This window comes from Bison bison, unplaced genomic scaffold (assembly GCF_000754665.1).
Source record: "Bison bison bison isolate TAMUID 2011002044 unplaced genomic scaffold, Bison_UMD1.0 scf7180017864492, whole genome shotgun sequence".
NCBI lineage: Eukaryota > Metazoa > Chordata > Mammalia > Artiodactyla > Bovidae > Bison > Bison bison.
The window spans coordinates 6676607-6695942 of NW_011495051.1; the positions used below are offsets into that span (position 1 = coordinate 6676607).

Sequence of the window (19336 nt, forward strand, 5' to 3'; positions counted from 1 at the left end):
AAACAATGGCTGAGAACAACACAAATATATTCTCTTTTGGTTCTGGAGGTCTGAAGTCTGAAACAGCAGGGTTGCGATCCTTCCAGAGGCTCCAGGGTAGAATGTTTCCTGACCTCTTTCAGCTTCTAGAGGCTGCCTGCTTCCCGTGGTTCGTGGCCCCTTCCTCCATCTTCAAAGCCAGCATCTTCTTTTGAAAAATTTTTATACATGTTTATTTATTTATTTTTGGCTACACGGGTGTTCACTGCTGTGCACAGGCTTTCTCCATTTGCAGTGAGCTGGGGCTACTCTCTAGTTGGGGTATGCGGGCTTCTCACTGTGGTGGTTCCTTTTGTTGCAGAGCATAGGCTCTAGAGCTCTGAGGCTTAGTTGCATTGAAGCATGTGGAATCTTCCTGGACCAGGGACTGAACCCATGATCCCTGAATCAGCAGGCAGATTCTTAACTACTGGACCACAGGGAAGTCCTAAAGCTAGCATCTTCTAACCTGTCTCTGACCTCTGCTTTGGTCATAGCATCACCTTCTCTGACCCAGACCCTCCCGCCTCCCTTGCATAAAGACCCTAGTGACGACACTGGAGCCATCTAGATAACCAAGGATTATCTCCCCACCTCCAGATCCTTAACTAACTCACACCTGCAAAATTCCTTTTGGCCACGGTAGGTCATCTATTCAAAGTTCTTGGGGGTTAGGACATGGGCATCTTTGGGCCATATTTCCACAGGATCAATGGGGTGGGAGAGGTCCGCTATAGTTCCAGAACAGAAAAGAGATGTAGATGTCTCCTTGATCTCCAGAACCACAACTCTCCATGAATAACACCTTGGTGTGTGTGTGTGTTAGCTGATGCCTGCTGGAAATGGCCAGAAAAGCCTGGAAAAGCAAGGATGGGAAATCAGCCGGCTGAAGGGCATCAGGCTTCTGAGGCTGGTTACATAAGCACACGAGTCAGGTTGCTGTTCTGCTGTCAGATTTCATTTCTGAAGGTTTTCACGTCACTTTGCTGCTGGATTCTCCAACTCTCCCCTCCCCCCCTCTCCCCCCAACCCCTAGCAGGCAGCGCCTGCTTTCTAAATAGACACCGTGGGACTTTCCCGAGGGTCCAGCTGGCTAAGACTCCTCGCTCCCCATGCAGGGGGCAGGGGTTCCATCCCTGGTTGGGGAACTTGATTCCACATGCCCCAACTAAAGATTGCGAGTGCCATGGGTTACCCTTCTGCCCCGCTCCCCTTCCATCCCAAACAGCTACAACTTCAAGGTCCCTGGTGGTCTACAGATGAATACTTTTCAATGTTCTAGACCTCTGAAAGACCCTGGGATGGGGTGGAGGTGGGGAGGCGAGAAGAGAGCCTTGATCTAACGGGAGGGCACAGTCTTCCCCAATCTCCAAAGCAAGACAAACTTGGAGAGAGCTCCAACTAGCCAGACCAGTGAGGGTAGGCTCCTGGGAGCTGCAGGCTGTGTAGGGAAGCGTTCTCCTAGCTGATGATGTTGGGGCCCAGCATCCATCTGGTCACCTCCATCACCCTCTCTCCCACACTACCACCGACAAAGCCCTCACTCATCTACCTGTGAAGCGACCTGAACTCTGTCCTCTTTCTACAGTCCTTGTTTGTTTGGGTTCAACGGATCATCACCTCTCAGGCCACCCTGTCTCCAGCCTCCCCCCTTTCCTGTTCCGCCACCCGAGGATGGAGGCAGCCATTGGGTCCACCCTGGCCTATAAGATACGATGGATGGCACATCATTTCCTGACTCTGAGCCTCTGTACACCATTCTCCCTCTGCTCACAGCCGCTGAGGCCTGGCCTGGCCACCACCCCTCCACAGAGGACTCTCCCGCCTGGGACACAGCCAGGGTGACACTGTGACCCCAAGTCTCTGCCTCAACTGGCCTGTCCTAACGGACAGCACTGAGGACCCTAACTGTCTCCCACGTGGCAGGGACCTGAGTCTATAATCTACTTTCTCGTTTAGTCGCTAAATCACATCCGACTCTTTGTGACCCTATGGGCTGTAGCCCACCAGGCTCTTCTCTCCATGGGATTTCCCAGGCAAGAATACTGAAGCAAGTTGCCATTTCCTTCTGCAGGGGATCTTCTTGACCCAGAGATTGAACCCGGGTCTCCTGCATTGCAGGTGGATTCTTTACCACTGAGCTACTGGGGAAGCCCCTCAACAGCTTTCTTGAAATGGAATTAAAATACTACGTAAGTCATCCTTTTCAAGTGTACAGTCCGACGGCTTTCAGTTTATTCAGAGTTGTGTGTCAGTTTCAGAACATTTTCCTTACCCTCAAAAGGAAGCCTGGACCCCTTGGCTGTCACTCTCCATTTCCCCCTCTCCCCACCCCAGGCAACCACTAATCTACTTTTCTGGTGTCTCCATGAATTTGCCTGTTCTGGATATTCTGTGTAAATGGAATCAGACCCTATGTGGCCTTTGGGGACTGGCTTCTTTCACTGAGCTTTCACATAGTTTTGAGACTCAGCCAAGTTGTAGAGTGTGTCAATGCTTCATTCCTTTGCACTGCTGAAGAACAGTCCACCGCATGGATGGCCCACATTTTCTTTCACCCATTCTTCCTTTTTTTTTTGGCCACACTGCATGGCTTGCGAGGTCTCAGTTCCCTGACCAGGGACTAAACTGGAGTCACAACAGTGAAAGCCTGGAATCCTGAGGCCACAGGGAACTTCCTGGCCCACGTTTTCTTTATCCATTCATCAGCTGATGGACATTGAGATTGTTTCTACTCTTTGGCTGTTGTGAACAATGCTCCTGTGATGTTTTTGTGCCAATTTTTGTGTAGACCTAGGCTTTGGCACCCCACTCCAGTACTCTTGCCTGGAGAATCCCATGGACGGAAGAGCCTGGTAGGCTGCAGTCCATGGGGTCGCTAAGAGTCCGACACGACTGAGCAACTTCACTTTCACTTTTCACTTTCATGCATTGGAGAAGGAAATGGCAACCCACTCCAGTGTTCTTGCCTGGAGAATCCCAGGGACAGGGGAGCCTGGTGGGCTGCCGTCTATGGGGTCTCACAGAGTCGGACACGACTGAAGCGACTTAGCAGCAGGAGGCTTTCTTTTCTCTTTGGCACATACCTAGGGGTGGAACTGCTGGATCTTATGGTAAATCTAATGTCTGACCTTTAGAGGCACTGCAGACTGTTTTCACAGTTGCTGCCCTGTTCTACAGTCCTACCAGCAGTGTCTGAGGGTCTCCATCTTTCCATCTTCCTGTTTCTCTTTCAGTTCTTAGACAGAGAGCCCCTGAGGGGATGATGCAAAGGGTCACAAGGATCTGCCATCACTCCCATGTCCTGGCATGATGAGAACTGACTCCCAGATGACCCAGAGCTGACTCCCTTACTGCCATGATGCCCAGGGATGCTCCCCATTGTATCTGGTCAGTTACTGTCCATTTCACTCTTATGAGGGGACGGAGGAGTACACTAACCCTACTGTGGATGACTTCACAAGTTATTCTTCTAAATTCAATTTCCCTCTGAAAATTAATCTCAGCAAATCAGAGTCATCCATGAACAGTGTAACTGTCCTGGTGTGCTGCAGTCTTCGGGGTTGCAAAGAGTCAGACACAACCGAGTGACTGAACAACAAATTGTCCTCATGGGATCACAATGGATTCCAGCCAAGCAGTCTGATGGGGTCCTGCCATCCCTGCACCCCACACTGTGATGGAGGGGGCACCCACTTAGACCCTCTTACTATGGCCTTTCTCTCCTCCTGAAACCCATCTGTAGGAATGACCAGCTGATAAAATGTCCCGGCGGTTGACAGTGGTGACAGTTGTGTGAGCTTGTGAATGTTCTAAAACCCACAGAAAGGCACCCTTTAAAAGGGTGAATTTTATGGTATGTGAATTATGTCTTAATGAAGCTTTTTTTTTTTTCTTTTAAAGTGACATGCATTTACAGATGTAGAGAAGAGACTTGTGGACATGAGGTGGTGGTGGTGGTGGTGGTGGTGGTAAGGAGAGGGTGGACGACTAGAGACACTTGCATTGACATTTACACCATTTCCTCCTCCAGAGGATCTTCTAATTCAGGGATCGAGCTTGCATCTCCTGCACTGGCAGGTGGATTCTTTACCACTGAACCACCAGGGAAGCCATATATGCACTACCGTGTGTAAAACAGATAGCTAGTGGGAACTGCTGTATAGCACAGAGGGCTCAGCCCCGCGCTCCGTGGGATGGGGGCGTGGGAGGGAGACTCAAGAGGGAGGAGGTATATGTATACAGGAGAAGGCAACGGCACCCCACTCCAGTACTCTTGCCTGGAAAATCCCATGGACGGAGGAACCTGGTGGGCTGCAGTCCATGGGGTCGCTAAGAGTCGGACACAACTGAGCAACTTCACTTTCACTTTTCACTTTCATGCATTGGAGAAGGAAATGGCAACCCACTCCAGTGTTCTTGCCTGGAGAATCCCAGGGACAGGGGAGCCTGGTGGGCTGCCGTCTATGGGGTGGCACAGATTCGGACACGACTGAAGCGACTTAGCAGCAGCAACAGCATGGCTGATTCACCATTGTTGTGCAGCAGAAACTAACACAACATTGTAAAGCGATTATATGCCAGTTAAAAAAAACTGACATGCATTCAGAATGTAACCACCTGCAATATGTTAAATATATAGCCCCTTCCTTAAAATCTTTAGAATAATTTTCTCAAGATATGGTGATACTTTGAACAAAACCAACTGCAACTTTTTTTTTTTAGATTCTTTTTGTTGTTTTTTTTTAATTTTATTTTATTTTTAAACTTTACAATATTGTATTGGTTTGGCCAAATATTGAAATGAATCCGCCACAGGTATACATGTGTTCCCCATCCTGAACCCTCCTCCCTCCTCCCTCCCCACAACTGCAACTTTAATCTCAATGGCAACTATGAATCTACTTAAGAACCAAAGCAGAGAAGCAGCATACCAGTTGAATTTAGTTAGCCTGCTTACCTCTGTGTTTAGCTGTGGCTCTCTTTGCAACCGTATGGATTGCAGCCCACCAGCCTCCTCTCTCCATGGGATTTTCCAGGCAAGAATACTGGAGTAGGTTGTCGTTTCCTTGTCCAGGGACTGAACCTGAGTCTCCTGTGTCTCTGGCATTGCAGGTGGATTCTTTACCGCTTACACCCAAGGCAATTTTACCGTTTACGCCCAAGGCAATTTTACTGCTTACACCCAAGGCAATTTTAATCGCACACTCAAAAAAAGCGTAGCTGCAGGGGTCCTTTCACTGAGGCCTCCTGGAGGACATTATTTGAATCAGACTGCCCCTCCCCCGTCAGCCACATTCCTCCTCCAGAAAAATTCCTAGTGGCCGCTCAGGAGCTGTGCAGGGAATTGCTTTGCACCTGGAGAGAGGGTTTACAAACCAAGAGCAGCTCTTCACCACTTTCAGGGGAAAAGTAAAGTTTAAGTCACAAATAATGAAGAAACAGTGACTAGCTGGACCTAACAACGCCTCTGGGCTTAAAATGACTTAAGAGAGCCTAGAGGAAAATGTTTAAAAAGTCATGGGTGGAATTTGCGGAAATGGAAACAGGACCCAGGACGAGTGAAGAAAAATGAAGGAGACCTTGACACGAGGATCAGAAATATGCTAAGCACGTGGAAGGTAAACAGCCAGGGAGGCACAGCTGGTGACCACAGCCCTAGGCCGGGGGTGGGGTGGGGGTGCGCTGGTGACAAGGGCAACTGGCTGTAATCGCTACTGTGTGACAATGAAAAGTATACCAAGGTTTCCACCAGGAACAATGTACGTGCTACCACGCTTTCAACGTGGGGGCGTTCTTACCTCGACTGCAGAAAAAAAAGAGAAAGAAAAGAGATTCAAAGAATCTCCTTTCTCTCCTTCATGCCACTGAAGTGGGAAGTAAGCGATACACAATGCAAACAAGTTACACTGACCAGAATTAAAAAAACTACCCCACTCCTTTATTTTTGGGCTGAGCTGTGCTGCATGCAAGATTTTAGTTCCCTGACCAGGGACCAAACCTTTGCCCTGCAATGGAAGCACAGAGGCCCTAGACACTGCACCGCCGGGGAAGCCCCTCTTACTCGTTTTAGCACAGCTTCTTCCACCCCTTAGAAGGGCTTGACCCACAGAACTAGCAAACTACTGATAAAACGTAAATTGCAACCCAGTCCAAACAACAACTGAGATGCTCACATTCTCCAGACTCTTTATTACTCGGAATGTCGACTGAAAAATATGGGCCTGAGATTTAAAAAAAAAAAGAAAAAAGAAATAATGCCATTTGCAGCAATATGGATGGACCTAGAGTATTAAATGAAGTCAGTCAGAGAAAGACAAATATCATATGGTATCATTTACAGGTGGAATCTAAAGAAATGATACGAATGAATGTAACTACAAAACAGAAATAGACTCACAGACATAGAAAACAAACTTAGGGTTACCAAAGGGGATGGCAGGAAGATAAATTAAGAATTTGGGATTAACATACACACACCTGTTGTTTACCTGTTTATATATAAAACAGGTAAACAGCAAGGATCTACTGTATAGCACAGGGAACTATCGTGTAAAAAACTATAACAGAAGAGAGTATGAAAAAGAATGTATATATGTGTGTATATATACATATAGGAATATACATATATGGGAATATATTTGTATATATGGAATCCCCGGTAGCTCAGCAGTGAAGAATCTGCCTGAAATGCAGGAGATGCACATTTGATCCCTGGGTTGAGAAGATCCCCTTGAGAAGGAAACAGCAACCCACTCCAGTATTCTTGCCTGGGAAATCCTATGGACAGAGGAGCCTGGTAGGCTACAGTCCATAGGGTCACAGAGTCGGACACAAGTTAGTGACTAACCAACAACAAATATATATATGTATCACTGAATCACTCTGCTGTACACTTGAAAGTAAAACAACATTGTAATCAACTATATTTCAGTAAAAATAAAAAATTAAAATACAGACCTGGGGGCATACCACATGCACAGAATATATAACATTTATTGAGCATTCACCATATGCCAGGGGCTGTGCTTCCCACCTTACATGTATTACCTCATCAAATCCACAACTGATCCTCATTCTGGGTTTAAAGATGGGGAGACTGTGACTTAAGTGGTGGAAACTGGGACCAGAAGAACCCAGATGTGATTTGACACTTAAGCCTGTGCTCTTGACACTTCTCCATACAACTCCAGAATTAATCATTCACCCGGATACCTGCAAAACCATCCCCACATCGCCCTTGGCCATAGGGCTGTTCACCTGTCCTGAACTTTCTCTAGTCAACAAGAAGAGACCTGCCCGTCTACGATCCTGGCTGGAGTTCCACTCTCCCCCAATCGGAGACAAAAGGAAGAAAAGTTGTGTTCTTCATTTCCGAGGTAAAACTTCGCCAATGCTTTTGATCCCCTGGGCCAGCCATCTCTTCTACCACTTCGATCTCAACAGAGAACCAGGTAGAAGAGAGGAGGAGAAGACAGCTACAATAAACCATGCAAGGACCAAGGGCCTCTGATTCCTGCACCGCACCATCTAAATTCTCCCACAAGAAAGAAACTGGAGGGAGAACTAAAGACCCAAAGCACACACACTTCCTATGATTTTGTGACCCTAACGATCAACTGGCAGGAGGACGTGGGCTCCACGGAGTGAGCGATGCTCGGGGGCTTCAAGTCCCCCAGTGCTGAGTTATCACCACATCTCAGGTCCTGCCCCGGGAGCTCCAGATCCCGGACGCCGAGTCCTCTCCCTGTTGAACCAGGGAGGTTGCACTGCCCAAGGGCTGGGGCTCGGCCGGAGCCGGCGGGCATCGTCTGAACTGTGCCTTCTCCAAACAGAGCCTGCATGCACGGAAGGGACAGCCTGCACTGCAGGATCCACCCACCAGTTTGGACGAGCCCACGGGGGCCGGCCCCGAAGCCGAGGCAGCCTCGGGGGTCCTGCGCCCGAGGCCACCCGCGGGAACCGACGACGCCTTCGTGGGGCCCGAGGCCTCCTCCCGAGCCTCGTTCTCCTCAGACCTGCCCCGCCGCCCTCACCTCAGTCCGCCGCAGGTCACTCGCCGCCCGCAGCTCCGTTAGCTTCCCCGCCGCTGCTGCCGCCCGGCCTCCCGGGGTCCACGGCTGCCCTCGGCTCGGAGCCGGAAGCGGGAAGCCACGGGGGTGAGATGCGCACGCGCGGCCTCGCCCCCAAGGGCGGATCAGAGGGTGTGGACCCGGAAGGGGGCGTGGCTCGAGGGTCGGTGGGTCGCACGAACCTGGGACATTAAGGCTCATCCTGGTGATGCAGGCAGGGGTCTTTAGCTCGAGCTTAGGCAAGGCGAAGGGACTGAAAGGTACTTTCGAGGAGGGTGAGGGCGATCCTTGAGGGGCGGGTCAGTCGGGCAGAGGGGCGTCTAGGGGAGGGAGGTCATGAGAGGAAATCAGCGGGGTTGGGAACCGTTTGGGGGGAGGCGGTCAGTGGGGCCCCGAGGTATTCGCGGGACTGGGAGGCGCTTAGAAGGAATCTTAAGGAGAGATTATTGGGGTTGAGGGAAGTTTTGTGGAGTCATCGGGGACGTGGGTAATTAGCAAGTCTGGCAGGGGTTTCCTGGTAGAGGATAGCAGGGCTGGGCGGGGGGCGACTTGGGGAGTTAGGGGTATCTAGAGGCAGAAAGTGGGGTACAGTGGAAGCCTGGGGACATCAAAGGGGGATTAACCCCGGGGGAGAGAAGTTTGAGAGGGGAGGATGCAAGAAATGGAGAGAACAGGTCTGTCTCCTGCGAAGAAGTGGCATCCTAGGTTACAGGAAGTGAAAATTTACAAGTCTTGAAAACATGAGTCATTTATCTCTCAGGTGATCCCAGACACTGCAACATAGATACCACCGGATACCCCAAACACATTTCAGAAACCCAGGCAGATACCATCAGATACTCAAAACTCACTTTCAGGCATGGGAAAATAGACACCCCTTGTAGATCCCTTCTCACGGAGAAGGCAAGGGCAACCCACTCCAGTACTCTTGCCCAGAAAATCCCATGGACGGAGGAGCCTGGTAGGCTGCAGTCCTTGGGGTCGCTAAGAGTTGGACAAGACTGAGCGACTTCACTTTCACTTTTCTCTTTCATGCATTGAAGGAAATGGCAACCCACTCCAGTGTTCTTGCCTGGAGAATCCCAGGGACATGGGAGCCTAGTGGGCTGCCGTCTATGGTGTTGCAGAGTCGGATATGACTGGAGCAACTTAGCAGCAGCAGTAGGTCCCTTAAATACCCCCAAACTATTCAGAATCTGAAAAACATGCCAAATATCTCAAAAGTACTGGACACCTTCATCCAGTAGCCATCAACTACCCACAAACAGGCTTTCAGACACTCTGGAATATATCAAAGCCCCACATGGAAACTTCTAGATTCCCTCCAACACAGATGCTATTAGAAACCCCCAAAGGGGTGTTCAGAGGATGAAACACATGCTGGACACCCCCACAGAGGTGTTTTCAGACACCTATAGACATGCCAGATGCCCCTCCATGTGCCAGCATCCCCTCAAATACCATCAGCCACCCCAGTCCTGAGATTTGTCTAATCCAGGCCCTCCATAGGTGAAGAGGGTGGGTAGGAACCAGGAGAGGAGCCAAAGAGCTTTCATCTAAGGTCCAAGCTAGTCAACCAGGTCAAGATCGCCCCCAAATAATCTTACTTCAAAACATACACAATCAGGATGTCCCTAGTGATCCAGTGGCAAAGACTCCATGCTCTCAATGCGAGGGGTCTGGGTTTAATCCCTGGTCAGGGAACTAGATCCCACATGCCACAACTAAGAGTTTGAATGCTGAACTAAAAGTCCTGCATGCTGCAACTGAAAGATCCCACGTGCCTCAACCAAGACCTGGTGCAGCCAAATAAATAATAATAATAAAGCCACACACAATCTGTGTTTGACAGCTCTCAATTTAGAACCTGGGTGGCAGAGTCCCCAAGTGACCTGCCTTCGGTTTAAGTCCAGACTTCATGATCAGGAGAGGGAACATGTCTAGGGAGTTGGAGGGTCCAAAAGTGCAAGAATCCCACCCCAGTGGAGGTCATCAGACACCCACCTCAGTTGAGGTCAGAAGCCCAGACACAGGTACTTTTGAGGTCTCGATGAATCTGTAAATGATCACTCTGAATGCCCATAACTTTTGGACTTTATCCCAAAGGCAGTGGGGAGTCACTGAAAGATTTTAAGCAGGAAGAGTGGCATGATCCTTATATCTAGAGCTCCCTTTGTTACCTTCAGGTTGACAAAGTTCTCCCCTAAACCCTTTCAAGGGGCCTGTCAGAAAGAAGAGGCATCTCTTGTCTTCCTCTTATCCATCTAACCATTTCCTGCTTTTACTGAGTCCTTATCATGGGCCAGGGACTCTGCCAAGAGCTAAGGATCTGTGTTTCTCAGTTTGGCTACTAATGACAGTTCATGCTTGTGCTCAGTCACTCAGTGGAGTCTGCGACCCTATAGACTGTAGCCCCACCAGTTTCCTTCAATGCATGAAAGTCCTCTGTCCATGGGATTCTCCAGGCAAGAATACTGGAGTGGGTTGCCATGCCCTTCTCCAGGGAATCTTCCTGACCCAGGGATCGAACCCAGGTCTCCTGAGTTGCAGGCAGATTCTTTACTGTCTGAGCCACCTGGGAAGACCATAATGTCTGCAGACATTGCTAAATGTTCTTCAGGGGGGACACAGTGGCCCTTGGCTGACAGCCATTGGAATTTAAAGTCACCTCATGCAGGCTTTAAAGTCACCCCATGCAGGCTTCCTGGGGGAGGTGGCCTTGCTCTTTGTCTTAGAGAATGAGTAAGAGTTAGGTGGTGGAAGGAGTTCCAGGAAGAGCACTGAATGAGCAAGGCACATGTGACCGGCACGAGTAGCCACGAGACTTCAGGGTGGCCGGGCGAGGGGATCTTGGGGGTTGAGTAGTGACAGAGAAGGGTGGAGGGCTAGGTGGGGTCAGACCACGGAGGGGCCCCAAAGGTCAAGGCTAGGAACAGGACTATCAGGAATGGCACTCCACCAGCGGAGCTGGTCGCTGGGAAAGCATCTCAGCTTTACCCTGGAGACACTAATTACCTGGAACATGATTCACTTCCTGTTCTGTTCAACTTACAGTGGGGCTGTTTCCTTAAGGGGACAGTCAGTCACATCTAGCTTTGAATATCTGTGATGGGAGGTAAGCTTGTGGCGACTTACACCTGGGTGGTGCCTGCTCTCAGCCTGCTGGAGTGAGACACAGGTGTTCTGGCCTCACGTTGCTCCCTTAGACAGGTGTGGGGCTGTGGTCAGAGCCTAGGGTTAGGGTCTGTGACTAAAAGGCTAGCTTTGCCTCCATAACAAGAGCTAGCACTAGGACTTCCCTGGTGGTCCAGTGCTCTGAGAATCCTTCTGTCAATGCAGGGGACACAGATTCAATCCCTGGTCCTGGAAGATCCCACATGCCATGGAGCAAATAAACCTGTGTGCCACAACTACTGAAGCCCACCTGCCTTAGAGCCTGTGCTCCGTAACAAGAGAAGCTACTGCAGTGAGAAGCCCATGCACCGCAATTAAGAGAGTAGCCCCCATTTGCCACAACTAGAGAGTAGCCCCGATTTGCCACAACTGGAGGAAGTCCACTCAAAGCAATGAAGACCCAGTACAGCCTATAAATAAACACTACAATGTAAAAAGAGAGATATTGCCAAATGACGATGACAATAGGTGCTACCATTGCCCATATGTACCCGGCACCATGTTGAGTGCTCATCATTTCTGTGACATGAACTCCAATCTCCCTTGATCTCAAAGGGTTGTCCTGAAAGTCAAATATTGTCTCCAGAACATGGAATTTGACTCCTGCCATCCTGAGAGTAGGCTGGATTGAGTGACCTGCTTCTAGAGAATAGAGAAGAGAAATGGGAAAAATAGCAACCTGGCAGTTGTTAACCTTACCCCGGTGATAAAGATTAATATTCTCAAGGATGTCATGTCGATAGCACTTACCCCCTTATCTGATGAGGCAGAAAGTTTCCCCAAACCCATAGCCCCTCTACAATTTTAAGAAAACACCAGGACTTCCTTGATGGTGCTGTGGGAAAGAATTCACCTGCCAATGCAGGGGACACAGGTTTGATCCCTGGTTTGGGAAGATTCCACATACTGCGGGACAGCTAAGCCCATGTGACACAACTGCGCCCCGTGCTGCAAATACTGAAGCCTGAGAACCTAGAGCGTGTGCTCTGCAACAAGAGAAGCCACCGCAACGAGAGGCCCATGCCCTGCAACACAGACCCAGTGCAGCCAAAAACAAATAATAAATAAATTTTTAAAAAGGGCTTCCCTGGTGGCTCAGATGGTAAAAAAAACAAACCCCGCCTGCAATGCGGGAGACCTGGGTTTGATCCCTGGGTTAAGAAGATCCCCTGGAGGAGGACATGGCAACCTACTCTAATAGTCTTGTCTGGAGAATTCCCATGAACAGGGGACCTTGGCGGGCTACAGTCCATGGAGTTGCAAAGAGTTAGACATGACTGAGCGACTAATGCTATGCTATGCTATGCTATGCTAAGTCGTTTCAGTCGTGTCCGACTCTGTGCGACCCCATAGACGGCAGCCCACCAGGCTCCGCCATCCCTGGGATTCTCCAGGCAAGAATACTGGAGTGGGTTGCCATTTCCTTCTCCAATGCATGAAAGAGAAAAGTGAAAGTGAAGTCGCTCAGTCGTGTCCGACTCTTAGCGACCCCATGGACTGCAGCCTACCAGGCTCCTCCGTCCATGGGATTTTCCAGGCAAGAGTACTGGAGTGGGGTGCCATTGCCTTCACAATTAAAAAAGAAAACATAAGACATGGGAATTCTCTGGGCGTCCAGTGGTTAAGAATCCGTACTTTCCCTACTGAGGACATGGGTTCGAGCCCTGATTGGGGAGCTAAGATCCCACAAGCTGAGAGGCATGGCAAAAAACAAACCCATCAAAACCCCAAAACCAATAACGATAACAACCTCCCCCAAAACATCAGGCAAGCCCAGATTAATGGACCTCGTACAAGACACCTGGCTAGCATTTCTCTGGATTGTCAAGGTCATGAATAGTAAGAAGAGACAGAGAAACCCTCACAGACCAGAGAGACTAGGAAGACAGGACGATTGAAGAGAATGTAGTATCTGAATTGGATCCTGAAACAAGGAGAACACTAATGAAAGAACCAAACCAAACCTGGTGAAATCTGAATAGAATCCAGAATTGGGTTAATAGTACTGGACCAATGTTAGTTCCTAAGTTGTGACAAATGTATCGAGGTCCTGTTGAGAGTCCCTTGGACAGCAAGGAGATCAAATCAGTCAATCCTAAAGGAAATCAACCCTGAATATACACTGGAAGGACCGATGCTGAAGCTGAAGCTCCAATACTTTGGCCACTTGATGCCAAGAGCTGACTCACTGGAAAAGACCCTGATGCTGGGAAAGATTGAGGGCAGGAGGAGAAGGGCACCAACAGAGGATGAGATGGTTGGATGGCATCACTGACTCAATGGACATGAGTTTGAGCGGACTCCGGGAGATGGCGGACAGGGAAGCCTGGCGTAGTGCAGCCCATGGGGTGGTAAAGAGTCAGACACGAGTTAGTGACTGAACAACAAGACATTAACATGAGGGAAAACTAGGTGAAGTGTATATGGGAGCTCTCTCTGCACTTTTCTGTAAATCTAAAATGAAAAGTTTCCAGGAGGACAGGGGTCTGCCCCCCACTGGAGGGGTAGGAGAGTCCTCAAATAGATAGTTGTATACTCTAAGTTGCTCCCCCAGGTGGCTCAGTGGTAAAGAATCTGTCTGCAATGTAGGAGACCCAGGTTCGATCCCTGGGTTGGGAAGATCCTCTGTAGGAGGAAATGGCAACCTGTTCCAGTATTCTTGCCTGGAGAATTCCATGGACAGAGGAGCTGGGGTTCAGTCATGGGGTCACAAAGAGACACGACTGAAGCAACTGAGCATACTCCGAGTTAGAGTCTATTGCCAAAATGCAGCAAAACACTTCACTTCCAAGTTACAGATCTGGTCTCTTTGAAGTCTGATCTTTAGTCTTACTCTAATGGTAAAATCCCTAAGTAAGCATTGGTTTCACCATAGTATTAGCATGGATTCTTTTTTTCCTGCAACAACAACAACAACAACAAAAAACCATTAAGCTACCCCTTCTGCCTGTCTTGCATTTTATTCTACACGTGGTTATTTGCTGGTTTATGCTAGCCAAGGACAGCAATCCACAGAGTTCCATCCTTACATCAAGGAATGGAATCTGATCCTGAGCGTCTAGTATTTTGCCTGTAAGTCTACTGATAAAAGATTGTTGGAAGCCAGTCATAGAATCTGAAGATAAACTCTAATCTCTCCTTTGCTATTTTGGGATTTTCACAGAAGCCAAGAACTCATTGCAAAACATTTTTGCGAGTATGAGTGCTTATATTCCATCCAGGAACAATGCATTTTTGCTTGGTTTAGAATTACTGGTAGCTCATTTTAAAGCAAAGGAAAATCCACTGAGTGCGTGTTTGCTGTCTTTAGAACTGTTTGCCAAAATATGGTATGAAGATGTTTTCATCTTCCTACTATTTTAAATATTATTGTACAGAGCCATTATCGATGCCATTTTTTTTTTTTTGTAGGAAAAAAGCCTTAAAAAGTGCTCCAATTATTGACATTAAGTGCATCAAACAAAGTGTCTTTGGCATATTAGACTTTTGCTCTTCTGTAATTTAATTTTCTTTTAAAATATAAAATTTTGCCTTTGTTGTTGTTTAGTCACGCATTCATATCCAACTCTTTGCCACCCCATGGACTGTTGCACGCCAGGCTTCCCTGTCCTTCACCATCTCAACTTTAACCATTAACATTAACCATTCACCATCTCAACTCTAACATGAGTCTGCTCAAACTCATGTCCATTGAGTCAGTGATGCCATCCAACCATCTCATCCTCTATCATCCCCTTCTCCTGCCTTCAATCTTTCCCAGCATCAGGGTGTTTTTTCTTTGCATCAGGCATTGGGGCTTCAGCTTCAGCTTTAGTCCTTCCAATGAATATTCAGGATTTCCTTTAGTATTGACTGGTTTGATCTCCTTGCTGTCCAAGGGACTCCAAGAGTCTTCTCCAGCACCTCATTTTGAAGGCATCAGTTCTTTAGCACTCAGCCTTTTTATTGCCCAGCTCTTACATCTGTACATGACTACTGGAAAAACCATAGCGTTGACTATATGGACCTTTCTGGGGAAAATAATGTCTGCTTTTTAATACACTGTCTATGTTTGTCATTGCTTTTCTTCCAAGGAGCAAGTGTCTTTTAATTTCATGGCTGCAGTCACTGTCCATAGTGATTTTGGAGCCCAAGAGAATAAAGTCTGTCACTGTTTCCATTGTTTCTGCATCTATTTGTCGTGAAGAGATGGGACCAGATGCCGTGATCTTAGTTTTCTGAATGTTGAGTTCTAAGCCAACTTTCACTGTCCTCTTTCACCTTCATCAACAGGCCCTTTAATTCCTCTTCACTTTCTTCCATAAGGATGGTGTTATCTGCATATTTGAGGTTATTGATATTTCTCCTGGCAATCTTGATTCCAGCTTGTGCTTCATCCAGCCCAGCATTTCATATGATGTACTCTACATATAAGTTAAATAAGCAATATGACAATATACAGCCTTAATGTACTCCTTTCCCAATTTTGAACCAGTCCATTGTTCCATGTCCAGTTCTAACTATTGCTTCTTGACTTGTATACAGGTTTCGCAGGAGGCAGGTAAGGTGGTCTGGTATTCCCATCTCTTGAAGAATTTTCCACAGTTTGTTGTGATCTACACAGTCAAAGGCTTTAGCATAGTCAATGAAACAGAAGTAGATGTTTTTCTGGAATTCTCTAGCTTTTTCTGTGATCCAACAGATGTTGGCAATTTGATCTCTGGTTCCTCTGCCTTTTCTAAATCCAGCTTGAACATCTGGAAGTTCATGGTTCACGCACTGTTGGCTTGGAGAATTTTGAGCATTACTTTGCTAATGTGTGAGATGACTGCAGTTGTGCAGTAGTTTGAATATATCTGTGTATTTATTTAAAAATACTCAACTCTGCATCAACATGGATACATTTCTCTACTGGATCAGTACTGGCTCAGTTCTGGATCTCTGCCCTCACCCTTCCTTCTGCCAACTTCCCACCTGCACCTTGAATTTGCTGCCTGAGATAGAGCCCCTCAGGGCTTGATCGTGGCCTTCCAGGGAGGTTCCAGTATCCAGCAGACCTCACCCCCACCCCTCCCAGATGAAGAGATAAGGAAGTCAGCAGAAACAAGACGTCACTTGCTGGTCAGGAAGATTCCCTGGAGGAGGGCATGGCAACCCACTCCAGTATTCTTGCCTGGAGAATCCCATAGACAGAGGAGCCTGGCGGGCTACAGTCCATGGGGTCACAAAGAGTCAGACACTACTAAAGCAAATTTAGCACGCACCTGCTGCTTAAAAGGACTTTAAGATGCTGAAGACTTTGCAAAGCCTGGGTGGCTTCTGCTGGAGAGCGTTCACAGGGTCAGAAAGCAGGTTGGATATCTTTGGAGAGAAAGCTCCAAATGGGTCCACTCCTGACTGCAGCAGCCAACAGGCCCGCCACCAGCAAAAACTACTCCGGAAAACGGGAGGAATGAGGAAGAAGGAAAATGCCCACGTGTGGGGCCAAGCAAGGCAGAAATGCAAAACCTGTGGCTCAGGTCTTGAGGAGGCACCTGCCCCCAGGATGGAGGGGCCGCTGTCACTGTATGGCCCACCCTGGGGCCAATTCTCTGTTGTACTCGCCCACTGATTCTCACCTGGGCAATCCTAGCCCCCAGGGGACATTTGGCCACATCTAGAGACATTTTTGGCTGACATGACTCATGGGGCAGGTGTTAACAGCATCTAGTGGGTGGAGGCAAGGGATGCTGCTCAGTATCCTGCAGTGCACAAAACAGCCCTCCCCTCCCTCAACAAAGAATGACCAGGCCTCAAAGAGCAATAGGGCCAAGGTGGAGGAACCCTGCAGCAGCCTGAATTTGCAACTAGCATGCAGTTGCCAGTGCCTCCTCTCTGCCCCTTGTCAAAAAAAGCAAAGTTCTAAATCTCATAAAAGACCAGAGTCATCTCCCTCCAAGGCCTTTGGAACCCAATACTTTTTCCTGATTTCTGTGTTGGGTTTCCCAGTGGTAAAAAAAAAAAATCTGCCTGCCAATGTGGGAGACACAGGTTCAATCCCTGGGTTGGGAAGATCCCCTGGAGAAGGAAATGGCACTGGGAAATCCCATGGATGAGGAGCCTGGCAGGCTGTAGTCATGGGGTCACTAAAGAGTCCGTACATGGCTTAGCGACTAAACAAAACAAACAAAATGTTTTCCTGAGCAGAGACTGTTATTCCCGAGACAGTGCTGGGAGGCAGGAAATTGCCTGTTAATGGGCTGATCCTGCCTCCTCCTCTCTCTCTCCCTCCAATTCATATATTACAGACCTCACCCCTTTCACTACATCATGCCTGCGTGCATGCTAAGTTGCTAAATCATGTCTGACTCTTTGCGACCCTACAGACTATAGCCTTCAGGGCTCCACTGTCCATGGAATTCTCCAGGCAAATATACTGGAGTGAGTTACCATTTCCTCCTCCAGGGATCGAACCCAGTTCTCCTGCATTGGCAGGCAATTCTTTACCACTGAGCCGCCAGGGAAGCCCCATCAGGGCATCATAAGGTGGCCTTATTAGCTAATGTATTTAGTTCAGTGAGGTCATACTGAGTTAGGGTTGGCCCCTAATCCTCAGGCAAAGGGGGATTTGAGGCATGAACATGAGTGTGGGGAAAATGCCACATGAAGACCATAGTTCTTCTGGCACAAACCATTGGACTTCCGGAAGCCAGGAAAGACACTTGGGATGGACCCCTTCCCAGCACCTGTAGAGGGAGCTGACACCTCGATCTTGAACTTCTCCAGAACTCTGAGACAATGCATTTCTGTGGTTTAAACCAGCCAGATTGTAGCTAACTAATACACTGCCTGAGTCTGGATTTTGCCAACAACGAAAGCGAAAACTTAAAGGGAATCTGGGAGTCCCAAACTTCCCTCGTGGTCCAGTGACTAACACTCTGCACTCCCATGGCAGGGGACCTGGGTTCCATCCCCGGTCAGGGAACTAGATCCCACATGTTGCAACTGAGAGTTCACATGCCACAACTAAATATCCTGCATGCTGAAACGAAGATTGAAGATACTGCGTGCTGGACCTAAGATCTGGTGCAGCCCCATAAATGAATTAATAAGCACTTTTTAAAAAAAAGGAACTTGTGTGGGGCAGTCCAAGCTAACCAAATACCCCTGCTCTTAGGGATGGATTCCTGGTGACCTCCAGGAAGCCATGGTTGGCCTGAGCTGGAAAGGGAGGATGCAAAGATGGAAGGAGGCCATGGGAGCAATTTAAGGGAAGTAAGGCAGAGAAAGTGGCTGCCATCCAGGGCGACGGGCTGGGCCACCGGACTCACCAGAGCTCAGAAAAGGTTTGCCGCACATAGGGCAGCTGGAGTGGCCAGAGAAGGTTCCTCGAGCCAGCTGGTGCCCGTTGATACATTCTTTCCTCTCTCGCGCATCCTGACCTTTGTCCTTCTGATGCACTGGGGTCTTCCCCTGTTGGGGACAGAGGTGGACCTTAGAATGCCCTGTGTGTCCCTTCCCACTTGGAATCACAGGGCTCTGGGACCAGGGACATCCTGGCAAGCTGGAGAAGGCAGAGAGGGTCCCCCCAACCCCTGGCCCAGCCCTCTGACCTTCTCCTTCTGCCTGGTGACTCGATTGCGCAGGGAGCTCAGGCTGCGTTTCACCTTGGTGCCCCTGTCGCTTCTCTCCGTCTTCCCCATGCTGTCCTCACTCCTAAGGGGTGGAGAGTTTGGTGAGGAGGGTTACAGCAGACCCAAAAGGCCCTTCTGGCCAGTTCTGCATGTCACTCCTGGGATCCACCTGGAATCTACCTGAGGCCCCTCTATCCTGTTCCACCCTTGCTGTGGTCCTGAACTCTCTCTCTCCTCTCACTCACTTATTCACTCAAAACACATTTACTGGGCTTCCCTGGTGGCACAGTGGGTAAGAATCTGCTTGCCAATGCAAGAGATACAGGTTCAATTCCTGGTCTGGCAAGATCTCACATGCTGTGGGGCAACGAAGCTGGTGTGCCACAACTACTGAACCTGTGCTATAGAGCCTGGGAGGCACAGTGACTGAAGCTCAAGCACCTAGAGCCCACGCTCCACAACACGAGAAGCCACCGCAGT

The 19336-nt window shown here is 48.8% G+C and overlaps 1 protein-coding gene across 1 annotated transcript in view; it reads right to left on the minus strand.

The window, feature by feature from the left end:
- Positions 1 to 19336, minus strand: part of ARHGEF18 (Rho/Rac guanine nucleotide exchange factor (GEF) 18) — a 65992-nt gene that overhangs the window by 45917 nt on the left and 739 nt on the right. The window contains exons 3-4 of the mRNA XM_010828489.1: positions 18836 to 18938; positions 18554 to 18695 (exon numbers count right to left, since the gene is read on the minus strand). Of these exons, the coding sequence (XP_010826791.1) occupies positions 18554 to 18695; positions 18836 to 18938 (245 nt within the window). The remainder of the gene's footprint in view (positions 1 to 18553; positions 18696 to 18835; positions 18939 to 19336) is intronic.